Here is a 12,895-nt window from a genome sequence, read left to right as displayed (position 1 = left end):
TTGTACTGTGTTATACATTTACATTGGCCATTGTACTGTGTTATATATTTACATTGGGCTGTTTCCACTGCTTATAATATTTGTATTACTTTGTCAAAAAACTCTCCCATAATTATATAGATGTTTTATACTTCTTTTTTTGAGCCTGTTAGTAGAGCACTGTAGCCTTTACATTGATGAAAACTTTTTAAATTACGGCTAATTTTAATGGAGTGGCACTGTAAATGAGTTAATTATACTACCACTTCTCTTGTGCCTCTGATAGTGCAGCTTTTTTAGTGTGCTGTCTACCACTATGTAATTTAAAACAAAGAATGAACACAGTGTGCTGTGAAGGCAAATACATCAGCCTGCTGGTTTTATATGTAATAGTTTTCAGAAAGAAATTCCAATTATGTTTGAAATGTGACTGGATCAGTCGATAGAAATGTGCTTGCAGCTTATTAGGGTGTAACCTCGATGGTCATCAGAGGTTTAAAGTTTGGGTTGCTTGTAGATAGTAATGCAAATTAGCCTGTTAATCTCAGCTGTCTAACTATTGCACAGTTCTTAATGTTTTAAAACATCAAATAAATGGCAAGTGATTAGAGGTGAGTAAACAGAATTTTTTTTCTTGTTCAGTACCTAAATAAGAATGTGTAATTGTGAAATCCCCTTAAGAACGCTGTGTAGGTAAATTACTTCTATTTTCCCCCCACTACTATTAGTAAAGAGTTAATTTGTTATAAAATTTTAAAGAATGTATTGAAAAGTTATGTTACAATGTGACAATAACCAGGAAACCCATGGTTCCCCGGTTAAAAGTGAGGGAGTGTAGAGACATCCAGCAAGACAACCAAGGTTTCATTTCGGGATGTTAAAAATATTGCTGACTGGTATGTCAGGGGAGTGGTATAGTGTTTGGTTTGGGTTGCTTTTGGTTTTTTCCTGCCTGTATAAATTGCATCATTGAAGCAGGCAGCAGGAAACATGTGATAGATGAGCAAATAGACATTGCTTGGTTGCTATGTATTCTGTTCTCTGAAAAAACAACCTTTCTGGTTCTGATGCATATGCTTCACATTCCTTAAGATCTAAATTGTATTGGTTCATTTAAAACTTCCAATTTGCTAATACTGCTCTACTCATTTTGCATGGTAAGAGTTACTCTTGTTCATTTAGATTTGAGCCTTGGCACAGTGTTTTGCTCATTTGCAATGTGTTAACTTTCTCTCACCTCCCCCATCAATTGCCCTTGGTTAAAATGGTTGCAGTATTGAAGCGTGTTGAAATCCTAAAAATATCTACACAGTACAAAGGTGTTTTGAAAATAGCCATCATTTTTGAATGACCTGAAGCTAAAGAACAGACACATTTCTAGAGGTGAAGTGATGTGACTAGGGCAGCCCTGTAGGCAAATGCCAGAGCTGCAGATACTGTAGGTTGCTGCTCATGTCTGTGCTACAGGGTTGTGTTTATTTTTTAGGATGTGGAAAATTTCTGAAATTGTTAAACTTTGTGTCTACTGATGAATGTTTGAGAAGGGTCCGTGAGCCTCCCTTGAAAGGATGATTTGTTCTGAAAGAGAATTTTAAAAAAATGTTACAGGATGTAAAAATTTTAATATCCATGTGTAGTTTGTACAGAAGTACAACTGTACTTCTGTAGTTTGTACAGAAGTATAACTGCCTTTGTTTGAAATCAGTGATTAACCTACTACACTGTTTGTTTTACCATTGAGCACCTAGAATCAGGGTGCTCTGTAAATGAAAAGAAAACAGTGCCACTGGCTATATGTTCACATTTACATCATTCTTCCCTTTTCAAAATCAACTGTATGCACAGTCTTATCTCCTAAAGTTTCAGAGTCTGTAGATCTCACTCAACATTTTTATTTTATTTTTATTTGCTCTAGGAATATTTGTATTGCATAAGATGAAAGAATAAATTGTAACATGAAGGGAAGTATTGTGCATGGAAGAGGTTGTTAGGAACTTGAGAGATGGGGCACTGAGTAATTCATATTTATACATGAAGAGCTAAAGTCACTGTATGTATTGCAAGCCAGCATGTCAAGCTGACACAGCTAAGGAAAGTTTTTCTCTTGTGTAGTTCTTCCCTTTTAACACCTGGCATAACTGCTTTGATTTCAAGGAATTTCTGACTGAATGATCTTGATTAAAGCTTTTCAAACCGTGCAATTACAAGTTGGCCAAAAGTTGTATTTTTTTTGTCACCAACATAGGAGTAACCTTATGAGGATTGATGAGATGGAATTCTCTGCAGGTTGCTTCTCCTGCAAGCAAGAATACGTTAGACTAATCTAGATGCTGTCAGTATGAAATGTGTGATTGGGGTTTAAATTTAAATAGTTAAGATTGTTTGAGGAAAACTGCCTGTTACTGGAAAAAATGGTATTGGAGAGGTGCTTTTTGTCTTTTTCCCATTCTGATGGTTGGGGATTCCATATATTGAAAGTGCTAAAAAAACACATTTTAGTAAGCAGAAGAACCAAACTCAAACTGAATATGTTATTTTTAGGAACACATACTTTGGTAGTAATTGCTGTGGGGTAAAATGTAGTTACATTAAGTTCTTCTCATAAAGTGCTATGAAGTCTGCAATTTTTAAACTACATACTTGAACATTGATAGTCATAAGCAAAGTAAGATCATGTTTTATAGGTTGATGAAGTTTTGGAATCAATTTATGCAGAGAGTGTAGAATCTTTTATAGTGTCAGTAATATTGTTGTAACCATATTGAAGGTTCAGTAGCATTGTCTGTTTTGAATTAATTCTTTTAGTTTTGCATTTTGCAAAATAATTTGATGTATACTCTTTAAGTTCAGGTTCACATTATGCATCTGATCATTCTGTTGCTCATTTAATGTTCCTGTTGTTTTATGCATATTTATATAATGTGTATATGATTTATTTAAATGTAGAGGGAAGGGGATAAAAAAGCGTTTTGCATTTAAAATGCTCGTGTGTGCTCTGTTGGATTACAGTGTATGTGCTTTTCTCTCCCACACCTGTCTAGTGAGGCAAATCTGCTCAGTTTAGATGACAGTGATGGGTCTTTCAGTCCCAATGAAGAAAAAAAGGTAAATAATTGGTTTATCTCATGGTGAAAATGTATCTTTAAAGCTTTTTAGGATCTTAAGCACTATTGCAGTGTAAAGAAATGAGTTTCTGTTGTGTGTTAGGAACATATGCTCAAGCTGTTTATCTGTCTACCCTTAAAGTTTTTGTTCCCCTCTTGATCTCTATAGTATCTGAAAAATATGAGCAAGAGTAGCTAATTCTAAGTTTAGACAATTGTCATAAATACTGTACTAAATATAAAATATATATATTGTACTTTGTTGAGTAAGATGTAGTATAGGTGTAGACAGTGTATATTTTCCATGAAATTTGGGATAAAAGCTGTTTGAAGATTAAGCCAAAGTAATACTTATATTAATATTTTGCATTAATTTTATCTTTCTAACTTCTACACAATTCAACAATTATTTTAATATATGTGAATTCTGCTGTGACAGTCAATTCGTTGTCGTCCTGGAACTATCAGCACCAGCAGCGATGCCATAAAAGCTTATGCAAGGCGAGGCAAAGCTGGAGGTTTCAAACTTTTAAAAGGGAATGCAATCGGCCTCAACATGATGGGAAATAGCAAGAAACTGAGGTAATGCATTTAATTTGTGTGTCCTTGCTTTGATCATTGATACAAATCAATACATGATAAACAGAACTTCTAGTCCATTTACATTGTGTGCTCTGCATTTTAAGAAGCTGTACTGTACTGTGCTTCTGAGTAAAGAGGGAAACCTAGATTGTTAGGGTCTTTCCTCTTACAAAATGTTTAACACAACATTAGTAAGATACCAGAAGATTGTTAAAATGGATTTAGAGCATTCAGTGGCATATTTGTTAGTACCTTACCCATGTTGCCTGCATGTGTTATTGTTGCCTCTATACAGTGATAGCAGGTAGGAAAATAGTTTTTACATCCCCATCCAGTTTCGCTTCTTTCTATGATGCTGAATTGCCAAGGTTGACTCAGGATGGGTTTTCTGTTACTGCAAGATATAATTTGATTTTGGATTCACAGACTTTTTTTAAAGCATTCAGCAAATAGCCATACTTGTACAGGATAGCTTGAGACTGTCACTTGCATTCAGACAGGAACAGTTTTTAAGCATTCAGTATTGTACTTGCTTGTTACTGTCTTCCCTAGCTTGTAAGAGATTGGTTTTTTTTTATTTAGTATATAATAAAAAGTGATATATTCACTTGACTTTCTCAGGGAGTGTTTCATATTGCTAAAGTGCGCTCACTTTAAAGGTTGATAACATTTGCAGGAAGGAAAAGTTTGTAAGATACCCCAGCTATAGATGGGCTGGTCATCAAATATGCAACGTATATGTAGCTACATGAGCAATGTCTTTGTCCTCATTTGTGGTGGTTTATCACCATCTGGAAACTAAACTCCAAATAAGATGCTTCCCTTCTTGCCCCTTCTGGTAAGAGAGGTACAAAGCCAGAGACAATGGGTTGAGATAACCATTTACTGAAAGCAAACAGTAGTGGAGTAAGGCGTGCACAGTGACAGCAGCAATATTAATAACAAAAGCATTAAAAAATAAAGGAAGGTGCTTTTGCACAAAAGGTGTTTGCCACTTTGACTTGGTTCTGTGTAGCTGGTGCAGGAAAGACAACAAGATATTGGTCACTTCTCACAGCTGGCTCTTCTGATCCCTGAGCCTGAAACAATGGAAAACGGTGACAGACAAAACCCTGGAAGTGAGATCATCTGTGCTGTGCTGCACTGCTGCTCCACTGCACCCGGCTTGGGTTCAGGCTCAGCTCAAGCTCAGTTCCGCTGCTGCTTTGGAGCACTCTGCTGGGCTCAGTCCCACATAGCTATGCCACTTCTCAGAACCACATCTCAGAGGAGTGCGAAGGTGGTGAGTGGCAGCAGCAGAGGAACTTGCAATCTGCAGGGCTAATCTCCCAGCAACTCAGCCTGATGAGGAGAGATAGACAAAAATAAAAACGGCACATTTCTGGGGATATGGTCCTTTCTCTTCCCCCTGGCAGCACACCCCCAGCCTTGATGTGAATAGAATCAAATAGGGGCAGAATAGCAATGTGGCCATGCCCACAACATACCCCCATGCTATGGCCCCTCTCTGCAGTCAGGACTCTGGTATGCTGTAAGCATAGCTCTTACATGCTGAAAGCACTACTAGTTCGTAGGACCATCTTACCATTGTCACTTGAAAAACTAAATCCTTCAAGTTCTGTGTGATATGTATTCTTTCCTGCTGTTTCCTTCAAGCCTGATTTCTTAAGATAAACTACTGGACTGTTATGTGGAACTTAAAAAAGTTTTCTTAAAAAAAAATTATTTATTAATGAAAAGGGATTTTTGTTGTAGGTTATGTTTACGTTTACACAAATTAGCATGGTACTTCATTGTCTTTGATTTAACTATGCAAATAATGTTTTGTCTTTGAATTTTTTGTTTTGTATACACAACAGATTTGTAAGATAATATCCAGATTTCTGTCTTGCACATTGTCAAATTTGCTGGTTCTTACAGAATCATCCTGGTCATTTCCATTCTTTAGTATTCTGTTCTTGAACATAGATTTGTAATTATTACTTTTACCTTTATGTGTGTCAGGGCTCTTTTGCTCTGTTTTACTACTGAAGAAATGTGTGCATCTACATTATACTTATTCTTTGTTTTGAGTACACATTTAAAATAAGATTCCTCTAATTCTCTGGTAGCTAGAATTTTCCTTTGTCTGGCTATGGAATTTGTAGTGAAATCCAACCTTACCATGTAATTTCTTTTTGTTAAAGCAGTCATACCTGACTGTACATGTATGTTCATACATATTATACATACATGTTTTTATTAAGGTGGGTAGTTTCTGAGGTTTTTTCAGATGGTCTACACATGTAGTTCAGACATTCTGTTGCCTGGATTGAAACTGTCTTCTATTGACAAACAATACAATATAAACCTAAGACCTAGTAGGATTTATAAAATTCAACTAAAAAAGTAAAAGCTGTTGCATGTAAATGGCCAGCCACATTTTGTCTAGTACTGAGCTGCATATTGAATTTAAATGAAAAACATAAGTGTCCACCCTCTTCTTAAGAAACTGTCATTAATAAAGGACTTGGTTATGAATAATGGATGTGTACAGGCCCCTGTGACTGCTTTTCACATTTTGGTCACTGCATTTTGTGGTTAAGCTCCAAGTGATTATCTTGATTTAATGACATTGGGATATTGTTGTACCTTTCATAACATGTATCAGTAAAGGTTTGGGATCTAGTCACTTTAGTGATGATTGCTGGTTTGTTCACTTTGATATACAGAATGAAAGAGACTTAATAGTTACTCTTTCAATATTCAGAGTCTTCAGCTAGAGAAGATTCTAAAAATTGATCATGCAGTTAAACTGCTAGATTAAATACAAGAAGATCAGATACATTATATTCTTTATATGTTCATAGTGATTTTTATCACAATGTTGGAGTCTTTTTTTTCATGTAATCTGTAGAATAAGGACTAAAAGTTACAGATCAATGGGACTTGACTCGTATGAGTATAATTCTGGTAGAATAGTCCCTAAAATTCATAGAGTAAGAGATACGAAGGAGGGATATGCAAAGACAGTGAGAAGAAATATTTGCTGTAGTTGTCAGAGAAATTTAAACCAAGCAAAAGGTCATGATCTGTTACCTGGTTGAGCAAATCCAGTATCAAACTATTAACCTAATTGGTTTCAGTTGTACTTTTGCAATCATGAGGTCTAACTTTAAATAGCTTTATCTTCTGTAGCTTTCAACAACTTGTATTAAGGTCCTTTTAGATTTTCTTTCATAATGTTTTGTTAAAAACATTAATTGATGAACAGCAGAATTCGTGTAGTCTGTAGTTGTGTGTTTTTGAAATGTTGTTCTTTGTCTACTTCTTGCTCCATCCATTGGACCAGTACAAGATTTTTTTTTGTTTGTTTTATCTGTTGAATATGTGGTCTTAAGAATTTCCTAGGATCAGCTGATAGCATGTGATAGTAAAAACATTTTTTTTGTCAGAGCCTAGGTTTCAAATAATTCTGTGGTTTCTGAGCTAACAGTAATGGAAAATTTATTGTTAAAATACTGTAAGTTCTTCTTAGAACATTTCTTCTTTCAAGGAACTTTCTGACCATTACATCACCCTGCTTTTAGTGTGTTATAGTAATTTTCAAGAAATTATGCTGAAACTTGAAAACATCAGTTCTGATGTGCCTTTTTGCAACTTGTTAGAACTTTATTACTGTATTTTCTGGTGTTTCTTCTGTGTTGGGTATGTTTCATTCAGAGAACAGGATTATAGAGCAGATTGTGTTTTAGAGCTGTCCTAATTGGAAGAATGTTTGACACCATAGGAACCATTTAAGTGTGCCATCTAGAACAGTCTGCTTTGACTCAGATCTCATCCCTGAGCAGTCTGTGATACTCTATTCTGGCACCTACTGGAGTTTTCACTACACGAGTAAGGCAAAAAGCAAAAGTGTTGCTTAACAGTTTTTTTCTGCTGTGGGGGCACAAGACAGAGTTTCACAATCGTGATAGTTTGGCAAAGGTCAGATCCAGCAAACACAATGGTAAAACAGGAGACACAGGCTTGCTTGCTTGCTTGTTTGAAGTCCTTGGGTCTTAAGTATTTGAGAGGGCATTCCTGTGCTCTGCTTCTGTTTTGCTTTTTTTTTTTTCCTAATATCTTTTCCAAAGACATGAAATGGGAAGCCAAAGAGGATTTGAGACATTCTAAAGTATTTAGGGCAAATAGCTGTCAGCTTTTTATTTCTGAAGTGGCGAATTAGACAGAAGGTTGTCTATAGAAGTATGTGAGATCAGCTTGTTTACTTTCAGGAGGTTGTTGTTTGAATGGATGCTATTGGTTTTCAGGATGTTGGACTGTTAACTCAGATGGCTTATGATGTTTTTAAATTTCATATTCTAGGAAACAGTATTTAACCCTTTACGATAAGTCTTGTTCTGTTATGTTCATAGTTAAGTTAGGTGCAGTCAGAAATGCTCTGAAACCTTCTGATCTTGACTTATGTAAGGCTACCAAAAGAGTTTGTAATGCTAAACTAAAAATTAAAAAGCACAGTAACAGTTAATAATTTTCTTCTTTTGGGGGAATGTAAAGGAGGGATTAGAAATTGGTTGTCAGTTTTTTTTTTGAATTGTGGTACTTTGGATTTCTTTTCATTGTTCCTAACAGGACAAATGGCAAGATAATATTTCTGAGAAATATTATTAGTAGGAATGATTTTTCATTTAATTTTCTCTAGTGCAATTAAACTTCCCAAGCAATTTGAAAAATACAATTTTGTATTCCAAGCAATTTGAAAAGCACATTTTAAACACTGTATTTCCATAGTTTGAAACAGTTTGCATCATCAACATGCTGTCTATTAAAAGTTGTGTGATTTTTGAACATTTTAAGCATAGTACTGTGTGTCCTGTCACAGCAGCATGCAGGTTCATTCTTTGGGTTTAATGATCTCTGAAGGAGCACTGTATTATTGATCTTCTGTATCTTAATGTCAGCTTTTACTACAGAGAGTAATGGTAAGAAATCTTCTGTCCATAATTACTGGTTCTACATAATAATGAGATAAAAGTCAAAAAGTAATAAATTAAGAAACCCAAGGAATGCTAAGATACATCGGTGAATAAGAGTTCTCTTGAGATATGAGTATTTGAGAAGCCTTCGTTTTTTTCTTTTCGAAATTGATTTTTTTCAGTTTCAAGTCATCTTGCATCCATAAATTTGCTGTGTTCACTTTCTCTTATGAGGGACATTACTTAATTCAGTCTGTTCACATTTTGCCCCTTCGGTCATATTAAAGAAGTGAATATTATGCCTTAATAAAATGAGAGATGAAAGTATAAAATTAGTTCTATAAAATTAGTCATTAAAAAGGCAGTGTCTTTTTGCAATACAGGCTTGAATAAAAAAATCTTAACCTTTTCTTCCAGGAAAAAAAATTGTGCATATTCTTATATGTCCATTTTATTATAAGGCTGAATGTTTATATGACTGTAAAATGATCCTAACAGCGTTATTATTGGTTCAGAAATACTATAATACTTGGTGTTGTGTGGCTGGTCTTGTAAAATTAGGACACCACATGTTCTACCTAAAACCACACAAATACACCAGAGTCTTTTCTTAAACATTTTCTATATTTTTGCAGTGAAAATGCTCAGAATATATCTGGTCCTGTAACTGTGGTACATGGCAGACGTTTTCAACACGCACATGCACAAACAACTGTAGTAAAAACAGCGGCCCAAAGGTAAGACTAATTACATTTGTTTCTGCAGATGTTTCAATTGTAAAAATTCTTCCTGATTTTGTATGAAATTATTTTCCTTATGCTATGAAGTGTTTTAAGAAAATGTAAGTAATCACATTTGCGTTCTTGATTATGAGCTTTGACCTTAATTACTAAAGTTTCATAAAACCATTTAGGAATTCCTATAATATAATAGTAGAATTTAGTCATTTTAAAGAACAATGGTAGTATTAGGAAGCACCTGCTAATATAAATATTTTGAGAAAATGCTTTGGAAGTAGACAAACATAGTTTGCAGCAGAAATTCTTATAGTTGACAACATGATAAGCAAATATAAGTCGCAGCAACTCCAGCTTGTGTAAGATCCATATAAACATTACATCTTAAATCTGAAGATTGTCTATGGTCTGTAAATATAATGTAAAACATGTAAATTTGAACATCTAACAGAAGCAAAGTTTTGCACCTATGTAAATGATTTTTTGAAAGGATGACTGGAAACCAGGGAAGCCTACTGAACTATGCTGAATTGAACTTCATTGGTTTGAAACTTCAAACCCTGTCAAAATTCTCTAAATTGCAGGGTTGGTTCTAGGTTTTATACACCTAACGTGTTTCACAAATATATGACATAGCAACTGTTTTAAGGAATTTTCTTTGAAGGTTTATCCATTCAGAGGTCTCTTTGTGTATGAATTCTATGGATTTCCACCATCCTTCGTGATGGTGTCTGCATTATCCTGTCTGCATTTTGTAGCTTCTTTCTTCTGCCACCTTTTTTCTTCTCTGCTTTTAAGTATAGAATTTGTTTATCTAGTCCAATCCCCCTGCCATAAGCAGGGAAATCTTCAACTAGATCAGGTTGCTCAGAGCCCCATTCCACCTGACCTTGAATGTTTGCAGCAGTGGGGCAGCTACCACTCTGGTCAGCCTGTTTCAGTGTTTCACCACCTCATTGTAAAACACTTCTTCTATCTAGTCTGGATCTACCCTCTTTTAGTTTCAAACCATTGCCCCTTGTCCTGTTGCAACAGGCCCTGCTAAACTGTTTGTCCCCATCTATATTTTAGACCCCCTTCAAGTACTGACGGCCACCATAAGGTCTCCCTGGAGCCTTCATTTCTCCAGGCTAACAACCCCAACTCTTGCAGCCTTTCCTCACAGGGGAGTTTCTGTCTTATCCTGTCCTTGGGGACTTAGGTTGCTGCCTCTTTCTTTTTCAAACAGCACTGTAGTCTGGAAATGCTATAGAAGTGTGTATATATATGGTATATAGGATAGACATTTCCTTCCCCTTAGTAATAGCAGTGCAGTAGTAGGTATCTCTCATTTCAATACTTTACATTTCTTGCCATCAGGCTGATGACTAAAAATGATTGGCATTTTTTACCATGAGTTAAGCTGAAAGATGGGGTAGATGTTATCAGTGTGGTTTAGGCTGAATCAGCTTTGCTTTTGCTTGCATGAAGTCCTTTTTAGAATATTTTTGTTCAGTGGCCCATTGAGGAAAATGTGGGCCATGTCTAAGCATTCGTGCTCTTACCTTTCTAGTGAGTTTTGTTTGTTTGTATGTGTTTGTGCTTGCTTGTTTTTATTTGTGGGGGAAAAGTTGTTTCTTTGTGTGTTTTTTTTTATTTTATTATTCTGAAGGATAAAATTTTGATTTGCAGTACTAATGGAAGTAATTGGAAGTAAGCAAAATCATATAAGACTGCTCTGATTGTTGACTTGATAATACTCATGCACTTGATTAAGCTTTGTTGTGAAATGGTACTTCAAACTGCCAGTCAAAATGGATTCATCTTAGCAAGTTCAGTGCCATAGGTTTCTTCAACCTGCTCCAGAGGTTCTTAATCTTCAGTGGATGTTAGATTCGCCTGCATGCCTTTCTTGCCTGTGGGATTTACTTCTTTATAAGCTTACAATGTAATGTGAAGAAAAAAAGGTAGTGACTTGGCATGTGAGAGACACAGAAAGAAAACTAATGCATAACATAGGCAAGCTAAATATTGTGTGAAGTAATTGGATAGTAGTCTTCTTCAGTGTTAGAAATGTTTTCTCTTAGCATTGTTATTGTAGTTCCATCTACATTAGCAACAGACAATTAACTCTTATGCTAGTAATATCTTTGGAGTTTTAAAGGCAGGAAATAGTCATAACAGTCCCAGCAGTGCTTTGTTACTGAGGATATCAGAACCAGCATGATCTAATTGACTGAGGGTGATCTTTACATAGGAACTTCGCAATGATGTTTAATTCCAGTAGCTTCTGACTCAACTGACTGCCTTCTAAAAGCTTCTAAATATGTTTCTGAGTTAGAGAATTGAAAACTAATAAAATGTGGCTTCCTGATAGACTTTTTTTTTTTTTTTAATAAATAAGAGAGATTTCAGGGGTACTTGATGTTAAAAACATATGTTTCTGAGTGAGAAGGCAATAGTCAGAAAAAAGCCAACTAAAATAGGACTATTTAAAACTGACCATAATATGAAATTCCAAACAATATAAACTGGGTAGTATATTTTGTCTTACATTTTTACTTGTGTAAGAATTTTTGATACCCTTTTTTGGCTAGTCTGTGCTGACATTATGCAATAGTTGAGTTTAAAAGTAAATGCTGATGGTGATTCTTCAAAAAGGACTATTTGCAGAAAAATTGAGTGGCAAACTAAGAATAAAATTCAAGATATATATCAAGACAGAAAAGCTGACAGCATGGAAACTGAGCTCTTAATTGTTTGGTCTTGTTTTCCTATGCTAATTTGTAGGCGACATAAAGTTGTGTTCTGTTAATTTTTTGCATTTGTAATTGTGGTGTGATGATCAGTAACAACATAGGGAAAATAATTTTATCTAATCTGATATGTTGTTCTTAAAATCAGTGGTAGGTTCTTGAAAATATAATAAAAAATAAAACATTATTAAATAAGTTGAGCAATTTTAGTCTCTGGCACTGATGTAACAGATTCTGTTACTTACACTGGGTTCTTTGGGTGGTGATGGTGTCACATGGAGCAAGCTGATTATGAACTCAGTTATAATCTATCAAGTTGAATTTGTGTATGAATTGTACTTCATTTCTTATCTCTTGCAATTTTTTTTGCACATGCATGTTAATTTAAAGTCTGTCTATCTGTTGCACTCATATATGTAAAATGCAAGTTTCTAGCATAACAAAATTTGTTATTTCAAAATAATATTATGATAAACATTCATGTTTTTTTCCAGTGGAATCTGGGGATTAAATTAAAATTTGTTAATCTCTGATACAACAGATTTTCAGATATAGCTTGCTCTAGTGTTGTAGTTGGTTCGGACTATTTTGCTTCATTTAATGGATGCATAGTCTGTCTTATGCTATTGACTGACTGTTCTTCCAGACTTGGCATTGAAATAGCGTGTACATACTGCATGTTTAACAAATCTTATGCATGAGCTGCATGAAGCAGTTGGTAGGAACAGTCATCAATCCAGAATTCTAATCTCTTAATCTTCCTGAGGTATAAAAGTGAGAATTTCTTTAAATTAATTATA

General features: G+C 35.0%; 1 protein-coding gene across 2 annotated transcripts in view; it reads left to right on the top strand.

Moving 5' to 3' along the window:
• The window catches only part of SENP6 (SUMO specific peptidase 6), a 72,052-nt gene that overhangs the window by 21,464 nt on the left and 37,693 nt on the right, over window positions 1-12,895 (top strand). For both annotated transcript variants that reach the window (XM_021553649.2, XM_021553641.2), the window contains exons 3-5: window positions 3,021-3,084; window positions 3,523-3,665; window positions 9,259-9,360. In XM_021553649.2, coding sequence (XP_021409324.2) covers window positions 3,021-3,084; window positions 3,523-3,665; window positions 9,259-9,360 — 309 coding nt within the window. The remainder of the gene's footprint in view (window positions 1-3,020; window positions 3,085-3,522; window positions 3,666-9,258; window positions 9,361-12,895) is intronic.

The sequence above is a fragment of the Lonchura striata genome, chromosome 3 (assembly GCF_046129695.1).
Source record: "Lonchura striata isolate bLonStr1 chromosome 3, bLonStr1.mat, whole genome shotgun sequence".
Lineage (NCBI taxonomy): Eukaryota > Metazoa > Chordata > Aves > Passeriformes > Estrildidae > Lonchura > Lonchura striata.
This window is presented reverse-complemented; position numbering and strand designations above follow the sequence as displayed.